The sequence below is a fragment of the Schistocerca gregaria genome, chromosome 2 (assembly GCF_023897955.1).
Source record: "Schistocerca gregaria isolate iqSchGreg1 chromosome 2, iqSchGreg1.2, whole genome shotgun sequence".
In the NCBI taxonomy this organism is placed as follows: domain Eukaryota; kingdom Metazoa; phylum Arthropoda; class Insecta; order Orthoptera; family Acrididae; genus Schistocerca; species Schistocerca gregaria.
Genome location: NC_064921.1, coordinates 123,001,224 through 123,013,877, shown reverse-complemented (window position 1 = coordinate 123,013,877; position 12,654 = coordinate 123,001,224). Strand labels below are relative to the sequence as shown.

At 42.7% G+C, this 12,654-nt stretch overlaps 1 protein-coding gene across 1 annotated transcript in view; it reads left to right on the top strand.

The window, feature by feature from the left end:
* LOC126336487 (uncharacterized) overlaps window positions 1–12,654 on the top strand; it is a 237,498-nt gene that overhangs the window by 112,933 nt on the left and 111,911 nt on the right. Inside the window, exon 6 of the mRNA XM_050000230.1 lies at window positions 10,163–10,351. Within this exon, the coding sequence (XP_049856187.1) occupies window positions 10,163–10,351 (189 nt within the window). The remainder of the gene's footprint in view (window positions 1–10,162; window positions 10,352–12,654) is intronic.

The following is a 12,654-nucleotide window of genomic DNA, read 5'->3' as shown; positions in this document are numbered from 1 at the left end:
GCCGGCAGCTGTGGCCGAGCGGTTCTAGGCGCTTCAGTCTGGAACAGCGCGACCGCTACGGTCGCAGCTTCGAATCCTGCCTCGGGCATGGATGTGTGTGATGTCCTTGGGTTAGTTAGGTTTAAGTAGTTCTAAGTTCTAGGGGACTGGTGACCTAAGAAGTTAAGTTCCAGAGTGCTCAGAGCCATTTGAACCATTTTTAAAGAAATAATCTTAGCGTCAAAGGTGACCATGACAGCCTTTAAATAGAACTACTTGACTGTGGATCCGAGGAATGAGGAGAGAGAATTACTAAAATCGTAATGGTGGCATTCGGCTGCTGCGGCAAGGCTGTAGGCCTCCAGCGCTTAGAGAAGAGAATTGGCGTTTGCAAATGTAAACACAAACACAGCGCCACGATTAACAGCCGTCGGCTACTAGTGAACGCTTTCTTCAATAACGGCAGATTCATTCTACAGCCAATCATCATAGTTATAAATGTCCGCATTCAGGGTGGCGGATTGTTAATCGAAAGGGCATGGGTCAGATTCCCAGCAGTGTCGGAGATTCTCTTCACTCGAGATCTAAGTGCTGTGTTGTCCCTACATTCGTATCATCGTAATCGATATATTCACTATCGAGATGCTCTTATGGGCACGTCCAGAAAGCAAATGAAAAAAATCATGACGAGAAACGCTGGGAATACTATAGATTAATTAACGAAAGTTTGGCTTTGTGCCACAGAGTGTAACCAATTACCCGAATAAAACATCGATGTGAAGGTCGAAACGTATCAGCAGACGATTCTGCGAGATTGATACAGTACCAACACAGAAGAACTTCGAACGTAAACTACAACTGTCGCGGAAGGCTACTTTCCTAAGGTCCTCATTTTCTTTCTTACCATCGTCTCTCAGCTGTCAGAAGCAATGGAAAATCACGAACAACGACTATAACGGCAGCGCTGGAGCAAAATTAAATGATGATGCTCTCTCCGACTGATGCGCTTAACACGACATGGTAGTAGAGTGTGTGTGCCGTTTGATGAAAACTATGTTTAGTGCTACAGGCAGAACAACAGCTTCACTAACAGTAGAGCACGAGCGCAGCAATATTACACACACTGCCACCGATAATACCGTGATAAACTGAGGCGAAAAGCACCTGGAAAAATAAAAACTGCTTTATTCCGTTGCTTCTTTTCACTACAAGGAAGACCTCAGAGAGGACAGATGGCCCTTGAGGCATTTAACCAGCAATGCGTGATGGGTATAGGTCACTCCTAATCTAAAAATTTGTATTTTAGTAGCTATTAAAAACTACTGAGGGTTTAGAGCTTAACAAAATTAAAGATGATCGTAGTTTACAGCGTGTGTTTCTAGCAAACCTGATATACAGCCTCAATTATCGCCGCTGTTATGCAACTGATGCTAAATGGGAATAGACTTGATATTTCACAAGTAGAAACACGCCTACCAACTTTCGTTTATATCGCAAAATTCTTTCTTGATGTTGCGATATGTTTCCGTCATTGTACGTGGGCTATTCAGAAAGTAGGGAACGTTTTGGCATTAAAAAAAAAAACGAAGTGCAAGAAATACATTTTATTATATACATCTGAAAGAGCGACTGACGTACAACTTTTCCACATATTCACCAAACACATAGAGGAACTTATCATAGCGGTGGACAAGCTTTGAGAGACCTTCGAAAATTCTGCCGCCTGAAACTTCAGCCAGTGAGTCACGCCCGCCTGGAGTACCGCGTCTTCATCAAAGTGCTGCGTTGCAAGCCAGTTCTTCATCTTGGGTTCAAATGGTTCAAATGTCGCTGAGCACTATGGGACTTAACATCTGAGGACATCAGTCCCCTAGAACTTAGAACTGCTTAAACCTAACTAACGTAAGGACAGCAAACACATCCGTGCCCAAGGCAGGATTCGAACCTGCGACCGTAGCATTCGCGCGGTTCCGGACTGAAGCGCCTAGAACCACTTGGCCACCGCGGACGTCCTTCATTTTGGGAAACAAGTGGAAGTCGCTTGGTCCAAGATCGGGGCTGTATGGCGGATGAGGGAAAATTTCCCATTTGAATGAATTAAGGAGTGAGTTCTTTAGCGCGGTTTGCAATGTGAGGTCGAGCATTATCGTGCAAAAACAAAATTTTGGTCGTCAGCTTTCCTCAGCGTTTGTTTTGAACTGTTTTTCTAAGGCTGTGCACAGTTTGACAGTACTAGGCAGAATTTATGGTTGCTCCACGTCCGAGAAAATAATAAGAAGCACACCTTGCCTATCCCAAAACTCTGTCGCCATCAGCTTCCTTGCTGACAAGGTTTGCAAACATTTTCTTGGTTTTTGGGGGGACCTTGTGTGCCCCCGCTCCATAGACTGTAATTTTGTCTCGCAATTGACGTGTGTCACCAAATCTCGTCACCGGTTACGATTCGATCCACTAATGAATCACCATGTATGTGGTAGGTCTCCAGAAATGTCAACATTGCCCCCATTCGCTGTTCTTTACGGTGCTCTGTAAGCATTTTGGGCAAGCATCGTGCACAAAATTTGTGGTAGCCCAGATTTTGAGTGACAATTTCAAACAACAAAGTCCGTGAAACATGTGGAAAAGAAAGAGAAAGCTCCGATACTGTGAAGCGACGGTTTTCACGAATCGTTTCATCAACTTCGGTGACAAGATCGTCAGTCACAATGCTCGGGCGTCCACTCTTCTCTTCATCGTGAACGTTGGGTCGGCCATTTTTAAACCGAATGCGCTATTTCCGGACGGCAAATTCGCTCATTACGTTGTTTCCGTACACTTCGCACAGCTCACGATAAATGTCTATAGGTTTAAGGTTTTTTGCCGACAAAAACCATATCACAGACCGCACCTCACAACTGGCGGGATTTTAGATTGCAACGCACATTTCAAATTCGAATATCTAAGAAACCAGACGCGTAGAGAAGTTCCCGCAGTCACGGATTAATGCCGACTGAGCTGCTGAGCACGTACATACCAAAATACACGCGACTGGCCCGCACCTATCGGCGTTAGACGGAAACGTTTCCTACTTTCTGAATAGCCGTCGTATGTGTTCAAAAACCACTGTTGTAGCTTCGACTGCGTGGCAATTATCAAATGTAATTCTGCGGAAGTGTGCTTCACCACATGACAGATTATGATAATTGGGTGGTGGTGGTGGTTAGTGTTTAACGTCCCGTCGACAACGAGGTCATTAGAGACGGAGCGCAAGCTCGTGTTAGGGAAGGATTGGGAAGGAAATCGGCCGTGCCCTTTCAAAGGAACCATAACGGCATTTGCCTGAAGCGATTTAGGGAAATCACGGAAAACCTAAATCAGGATGGCCGGAGACGGGATTGAACCGTCGTCCTCCCGAATGCGAGTCCAGTGTGCTAACCACTGCGCCAACTCGCTCGGTGATAATTGCAAAAGTGGTTTTTAAATAAATAATTTTACCATCAAAGGCGACCATGACATCGTTTAACAAGAATTACTTGACTGTGAATCCCAGATATGGGGGGTCAGAATTATTTAAACCGTAAGGGTGGCATTCGGCTGCTGCGGCATGGCTGTCAGCCTCCAGCGCTAAGAGAAGAGAATTGGCGTTTGCAAATATAAACACAAAAAGAGCGCCACGATTAACAGTCATCAGCTACAAGTGAACGCTTCCACCTGAGATAGTAGGCCCACGTTAGTGCATTAACGACCTCCAAAACATCACAGAACCATCCCCAGCGTAAACTATACCTTCCCCACACTGCTTGCTAAGCGCCACAGCGTGCCGTCCGTACACTCGATCCCTTGCATCAATTGAGAAAGGGCAAAATAGCTGCTAGTCGGAATAAACAGCCTGAATCACTTAAAACTTGCGCCGCAAATATTGCAGAAATGGAAAGTGCTACTGACGTGCGGTATCACAGGGAGGACTGGTAGTCAGTACCTCGTATTGTTAGCCAAATAGCACAGTGTGATAACTATTAGAAAGTTTATTTTTTTTGCAAACATACATTTTTAAATGGAATAATGTCTATTGGCATTAACAAACTAAATGTAGGGTAAATTAGGACGTCATTGGTGTTTGTCGAAGCATTCTAGTGAGAGTCTTTACGAGACATCGTATTTTTAAAAGTTCCCACATCGCCAGCGCATACAATAATTACGTGGATTCTGACCAGTAACAAGGCAACTGACCATCACCAGTTGTGTTCAAAATGACAAACGGCATCGGAATACAGGATTCCAGTCTGGAATGGAACGACTGCTGCGCCGGTTGCATGTTATCGGGTGTACATATTGTGTCCTTTCCCCACGGAAAAAAAGTCTACAGGCCTCGAAACCGGGAAACGGTCCGGCCAAAGTACTGGTCTTGTGCACCAAATCCAACGATTTTGAGACAATTCGTGAAGACGTATCGTAAAACTTACTGTACTATGGGCTGGTTTCTCGTAATCTGGAAAGGGCGTCTTGTAGCATCCGTCTTTTACCGTTCGCGGAAGATGGTCCGTTAGGACAGAGCAATACTCGTGTGCATTCAATGTTCTGTTAATGAAAAACGAGCCTATGAGATGATAGTTTACTATCCTACACCGCACCTTTGCACACTGACGTTCCACCTGACGAACCAATGGGGACTGTCAACTGACTAGTAATGTATGTTTCGGTGGTTTACCTGGCCATGATTGGTAAACGTGGCTTTGTCGCTAAACAAGATACATGATATATTTGGAGTATCCTAATGGCCACATACGGAAGTTAACACAGTTCTCATAATCGTTTCCATGCAGCTCCTGACCGAGAGAGATGTGATATGGATGGAACACATCGATATAGAGTGCATAGGACACATAACTGACTTATGTCACTTCCTTGTGCGATTGCTGGGAGCAAACATGCGGATCAACTGCAACAACAGTAAGAGTAGTAGGGAGTTGGGCTTATGAGGACACTTTTTGTAGCAAATTGATATGCAAATTAATTAAATTGATCAATTAATCACCCCCCCCACTCATCTCCACCCACCTTCACCCCCCCCCCCCCCCCAAGATGCTCACCCCCACCCGCAGATGATGTCACGTGTTTTCCCCAGCCTGTGTGTGGGCTCCAGCCCCTGCCCCCTCCCCAACCTAGCCCTTCCCCAATCCATCCTATTCGCGGGAATTTCGAATTTTGCAAGGAATTTCGAATTTTGGCGGGAGTTTCTTTGTCCCAGGGCTCTGCTGACATCCCACCCCATCTCCCAACCAGGAATTGGTAGGAAATTAAAATTGGTGGTGCCCTTTCTGGTATTCGAACCCTAGTCTTCCAGGGCGGAAGGCCCAAGTGCACCCCCCTAACACAATCAAACCGCCAGAGGCGCTTGGCATTGACGGGAAATTAAAAATGGCGGAGCCCTTTCTGAGACTCGAACCCTGATCCTACTGGATAGAAAGCTTAAGTGCACGCCCCCCCCCCCCCCCCCCCCCCAACACATGGAAATTGTCCAGATGTGGGAGAGGAAGGTCAGGTTAGTGTACTTTATTTGCTTTGGTTGGGAGAATGAAGCAGATATCGGTCCTAATTACGTAATTAATCATAAAGATTGGGGATAATTACACAACTATATGCATAGTGCTACACAAGGACGGCATAAAAGTAAATTACAGCTCAAAAACTGACGATACCATACAACTGGTGTTATCCTGCTGGGAAAAAATTTCGCAGTACCATTCGAAACTAGCGACAGACACACACAAACTCTATCTTATACCTACAAGCTGGCCAGAAAAAGGCAGGGATGGAAGGTACTATATTTATTGTTTTTGACACGAGCTATCGTCATCTGACGAGATGCTGGTGTTGGGCAGAGAGGAGTTAAAATAGTGCATTACCTGTAAGTATACAGGATCTATCGTTGTTTGACGTCAGGGATAGCTACATACACCTGCTCAAAAATCACCTACAGCCCAGGTAACCAAGCCAATACACGATCCCGCAAATGATTGAGAAAAAGTGCATCACAATTCTAAATACACTTCGAAATTGTTTTGAAAAAACCAGAACTTGTAATGAACAGGCTATAATGTAGCACGTGCACTGGGGAAAATCGTTGTCCTAAAAGGCTGCGGTAGTTGAACGTGCGTTCTCCTGCATAGGCGTCCACAAACTGCCGAAAATCGAGGCCCTCTTCCTCCCTCCCTCCACCCCCTCCCTCCATCCACCTACAGTGGGAGGGCGGGGGCAGGCATCTTGAAATGGCCAACTGCTCTGCCAAGCGTCTCGTAGTTTTTCTGCGCCCTCACTGCCTGCCCTTTGCTGTCAGCCCTCTGCGGTCGCTGCCCGCACTTCGATTTCCGCCATCTGGCTGTCTCCTTAAGGCGACGGTCATATACCAACACAGTAGTGTGTATGGTCAAGTAAACAATGAGAGATAAATGGACAGCCATCTGAAGTGCAACTTGTTCATCTAAAATATAGCGACACATCACCCACTCGCCACTCCCTGGACAGAGAACGGCTGTGTGTGGCGACCACCACAGCAGACATGCCCCTCCTCCCCCACGCCCGCAGCAGCCTCCTTTCGTCGATAGAGAACAACTGTATCTGACGTCAACACATCTATAATCAATCATAAGTTAAAAAAAAACAACAAACCACAATTGCGACGATTATAAATGTCCTCTTTTCACGAAAATAGGCGCAGTCCATTTACTTCTAGTTTTATGACCAAAATCGACATATCTTTTACAATCAACTGCAGGATACAATCTGCATCTCATTATTCTGTGGCGTCCAACGAAGGGCGCCGCAATCGATCACAAATGATCAGCAGAAACATGTCCACCATGTGTAAAATCAAGAAAAAAATTCGAGTATTTTACTGAAAAAATTACTGATCACCACAGAATGTCCTCACTATTTTAGAACCATCACCAGAATAAAGAAAAAGCGATAATTTAAACTCCGAAGAAAAAACGTAATAATCTATATTAATCAACTTCTTCCAGCTTGTTGAACAAATTACACGACGTGAGACCATCTCTTGCGTTCAGTGTCTCTAAATATACTGTCATGCGCATTAAAATGTCATTAGAGAATACAATCTTTCATGCCATTGGGCAACATGTCGGAAAAAAGAAACATTCCTTCTACGTTGACAACATGAAGCTGTATTTCAAGGGAACGTACCTGTTTTGTTCACTATGACAGGTCCCCTTTTACTAATGTGATTCTATACCACATTAGCGTTTACGAAACAAATAGTGCGAGGCTGTCTCGCCCTGTGTAGGTCGGAGATTAAAATTTCGTGAAAAGATATCGCCGCAACGAAAAAAAAGGAAAGAAACGCTTGTCAAGAATCATTCCGTAGCACCATAGACATCTCTTCCACCCGCCAGGAGGCACATAATCGACATCAATTTGATAGTATAATTAATTAAATTGGTCACGAGAGTCAATTTGCATGGTGAGATTTTTTAAATTTTTTTATTCTTTTTTTTTTCAGCAGTCGGATTGCACTCGCCAAGTAGGACAACTGGGAATCCAAGGAGGGAACACAACGTGCTTTTCAAGATACACTATTGAGAAATGACATCTGAAGCTGATCACAGACGAATTCCAGAGCCCACAACATAAATTTAGCGTGAGGACCACGCTATTAAAAACACGATCATAACGCCTATGTTACCACCACCATGAATAAGAAGCGGTCTTGAGTCCACAAGCACACACAGATCGCTGATAGCGTTACGCTTTCAGTCAGAAATACTGTCTAAAACGCTGTCTACAATTTGGAATCAAGTCTATCCATTCAACTACGTATTTGTGTTTGATCCTGTAGAGACGACTTTTAGTGATTACAGCCACTGGTGTATCATATTCGTGTCACTCTCGTATCTGGAAACGAGTCACCCTTTTCCGAACGTATCTGCTAAGGATCCCATACACCAAGAATTCCAGCGCTGTTTTTAGGCAGTCCCTCTGCTTCTTATAACTGCTCCTAAGTCTGTGCCCTGACCTCCCTGCAGCTTAGTCCATGTGACCGTCCCAATTTAAGTCTGACCCTTATGGAAGTCAGAGAGCGCTACATCTAAGACCATCTGCATCCTGTGGGGAAACAGGACGAGCTAACGCGACAGGAGCGCTCTTTGACCACAGTGGAAATGAGAACATGGAGTCATCGCTCCTCCAACTGCGTACAGTGTGTAAGGCGAGAGCCAAACGAAGCTTTCCCCTGCAACACAAGGTAGTAGAAGAGATAGTAAGAGCAGTTACGGTGCTGTTTCTTGTTGGGAAAGTTAGGAAGACTACACATCATACATGGCATGGAGGAAGGACGAAGATTTTGCTACAGTGTTGCGACACATCTCCAAACTACATACAGGTACTGCAGTCAGAAGGAGGTCTGTGTCTCTCAGGGGGCATTCATGTCTATTACCCAAACATATGTGGCGATCCTATTAAATATACAGCTATTGGTTCACGGAACAAGAAGTTATGTCATATTCACATGGATAGAAGTGACATAAAATCGATAAAATGATTGAAAATAAGTATAAATTGAGGGAAAATACGCCAAAATATGGGGAAATTGAGGGAGTACTTGCATGTTTCTGATTGTTGCAGAACAATTTTTGTACATGGGAACGAGTACACTACAGCAAGAGGAATACAGGAAAATGGCAAGATGGAAGCACTGTGAACTGGGGATACAATCTTCTAGTTTTCATCAAGGCAACATTCTGCTGTATGTGTATTGAGGTAACAGTGACACGTGCGAGTTGACTGCTGTCTTTGATGCTTTCCTGGATAAAAAGAGAACCATGCACTTGGGCTTCTCATCCAGTAGAATCAGGGTCCGAGTCCTGGAAAGGGCACTGCCAGTTTCAATTTCCTGAAAATTACTGGGTAGGGGGTGGGGTGGGACATCTGCCCAGTTCTGGGACCAAGAAATTCTCACAAAAATTCGAAATTTCCGCTTGGGGAGGGGGAGGGGGCAGGGGAAGAATGGGCTGTGGTCAGGAGAGGGTGTGGGGATGGGGTGGGGCTCATTAATTGATCAATGTAATTGATCTTCATATCAGTTTGATGTCAAATGCATGTTGAAAACCCCATCTCCCTACTACTAGCGAGAACGTTAATTTCCCCCTCCTCTGGCGTCACTAATATTTCCTAGGTGTTACACTACCACTTCCACTCAACTGGTTGAAGAGGTTAATAAATAACTGCCTATATAGTTCACGTCTGTTTGGATATCTTGCCGCATTCTTCTTACATTCTCCTTACACCATGAGCGTGCTGGCTTTTTCTGCATTCGTAAATCACATCGGCCACTCATTACTTACTTCTTGAACTGTCACACTCTTACTGACTAGCATGTCGTAATGCACTCAAGGAACACGCAAGCACACTGCAAGGAAACATGAGAAATCGTACCTAGCAACCATGCTGATTGAATGACACAAACGGGTGTCGGTGTGGAAACTTTTCAAAATAGGTCATCTCGTAAATGACTCTAACTAGAATCCTGTAACAAACACCACTGACATTCTGATTTACTCTCTCTAACTACTACTATAATCTGTTTATTTACGTTTTAGATGTTCAGCCTGTATATCGATTTAAAGCCATATCATAGCTCAGATTCATCAGGAATTCAAGCCTGACAGTCGCCACTTTTTTTAACTCTGAATTCTGTGCAAGCAGGAATGTTTCAGGCTCGATTTATCTGCAAATACCTGAGGATTAATCCCAAATTTTTTCTGAAGACAGTATTTGAGAAATACATTATACCAACGAGTTACATGAGGCTTCTTAGTCCCAGATACGTCAATTGATCATATCAAAAACCGGTCACAGCTCTGCTAGATACTGAGAGTACCTAAGATCTAAGCACAAAATAGCGAGTAAATACAAGGGTTTTTCTAAAAATACCTAACTTGCATTATGGGCACTGATAAAACACAGGAGTCCCCTAAATTTGCAGTTAGTAACACAATGTTAGCCCATTAATATTTTGATTTGTTATCGACATCTAAGCTCATGGTCGCCAAATATATCGTCCACTGCAATGTCACATTCTGCTTTTATACCAACCCTATAATAATCAGCATTTTGAATTTCCGTCGTTTGGGTCATAAAGCCTCTTCATCTTCATTACAGCAAATATTTTTCTTCGTTTTTGTTGCAGGACAAACTAGCAACTTACCCTGCAGACACAACCCAGACTCGTGACGCAGTTCAGGATGCGCTGGAGCAACTGAAATCACAAAATTTTACGGACAACTATTTCAAGGACCCCGTCAATATGCTGCACAACCTGGAAATAGTAGTAACCTCATTGAACAACCAAACGCGGAAGGAGGCACTAAAACGAGAGGTATTAAAACGATTAAATTTACATATATGGCATATGATATCTGGCCATCTAGCACTTGATTATTGTTACATAGCTCTGTATGTATGAAGGATGTACCAACAGTCACTGTTTCTAACTAAAACACGAAAGAGTATTTCTTCACAGGCCACGGTTTTATTACAACGAGTCACAACTGAACAAATCGATCTCGGCAAGAAAAGCGATACACAAAAAAAAAAAAAAAATAAAATAAAAAAATACATGAGAGAACTCGACTCAACGAATAATTCTATAAACGTTTATTAAAACATTACAAGCATCCCTTACATTTCAAGTAAGTATTGCATAAACTAAAGATTTCGACTTGTGTACCTTTCTTGTCTAGGCGCGAGTCCAAATTTCACATCACCACTTGCTAATAAAAGGTAGATTTAAGTTCTGAACACACACACACACACACACACACACACACACACACACACACACACACACACATAAACAGATATAAACATAACATTACATTAATTTGTATATACTGTACGTTTAGGTAAGTGAAATGGATTATGTCGCAAATTCACAGAGTATTAATGTCACTAGTGCAAATATTCGTACGTAATGTTATGTGTCTATCTGTTGCGAATCTGCCGAAAATCTATTAAACAATCTATAAGTGATTAACTGTACCTGCGGTGAAACTGGAAAGTGAATTAGCTATAACAAGGTTTCTATAGCTATACGATTGCTCATGTGTAGCAAGAGGGGCCTTTCTTTAAAATGAAATATTTTCAAAGCTTCTCTTTCAAGAAAACGAGGGTTTCCTACTCCTGTTTATACAGTAATGCAAAGGAACTGACTGTGGGTAATATCTTTACTTTCCCTGCACAATAAAATGTATTTACGTTTTTATTGTTAACTTTATGTATAAGTGATACTGTCAGAATGTACTGTGCTGTTACCTATGTTTAATATTGTCAGTAGCGTGTCATTCAGTTCACATATACACACTCGTCTATTTGTTATGGAAATGGCTGTACGATAACTTATCTCATCCAAGATCTAATGTAGAAGATGGTCGTTGGGTCTGTGGTGCAGGAGATATTTTGCTGGAGTAAAGGAAGTTGACAGTATTGTGGTGATCAGTTTCGTAAATGAACGAATTGTCTGCAAATGTAAATGACTTTGTCTGTAGCTTCGTCGAACCAGCCGGCTGTTAAAACTGCTTTAAATGCTTTGAATGGGGTGTTTACATGGGATCCGATGGTTTAATTCACAAATACATGCACACGATGCTTCTTAGTCGCAACAATTGACACCCTCGTAGTAATTTATTTACATAGCCTGACGTCAATTTATTTAAGCTTTCACTTTCAATTTAAATCAGTGCTTGGTCTTTTCATTAATGAATTCGACAATCAGTACACTGTTCGAGATCTGTTTCCTTAGTATTACAGATCGGTCAATAGAAGCTTTCTTTTGTACCAGTCGCTGTCGCTGCAGTTCACTGGCTCTTTCCTCCTCTCGATTAACACACGCAACCGCTATCTTCTCCTATTGTTCCGTAAGCTTGAATCTCTTTGACAATTCTTATACTTTCAGAGTCTTGATTTTTATGTACTCCTAATATCTCTTAATAGGTCTGTTTCCTATTCTTCTCCCAGTTTCTGTCTTGATCAGTGTCTTCAGGTTTTGATTAATAATTCTGCTACGTGAAAACTCATATGAGAAAATTAATCGTGCAACAATGGTACCATGACGGAATTGAATCATCACTCTTGTGATGACCTTCATAGAACTGTTACAGTCTATTTGTTTCTTTAAAACGTCTCTCTCTCCAGTTTCGCTCCGCTGCTTATTGTTCAAATATAGCTTGAAATAGACTAATTCTTATCGAAATTGGCGAACAATAACTTCCATAAATGCGACTCCGACCGATACATACCTCTCACCCCCAGTTCCCTCTTTGAGCTGTATACTTCCTCTCTTCTCTCCTCACTTTACCATCCAACCATTGCCACAAAAGAAGCCACATCCCTTCCACAAAGATACACTCATTTCTACCCTAACAAGCTGCCATTTCTTTTCTCTCCAACCCGCTTTAAGCTCCCGTCATCAACTGTGTCTACTTTCTAGATAAAATTACAACAATTTTTTTTAATCTATTAGACAATAACACTGCCTACCACATGGACATTACGTGCAATACATATTAATTTGGTACGAAACATAACAAAAAGTATATTTAGAGATTACATTTGATTAGTTTATGTTTATGCTATAGTGTAGTACTTGTATACACGGCGAATCACCTAAAACTTGCACCGCAA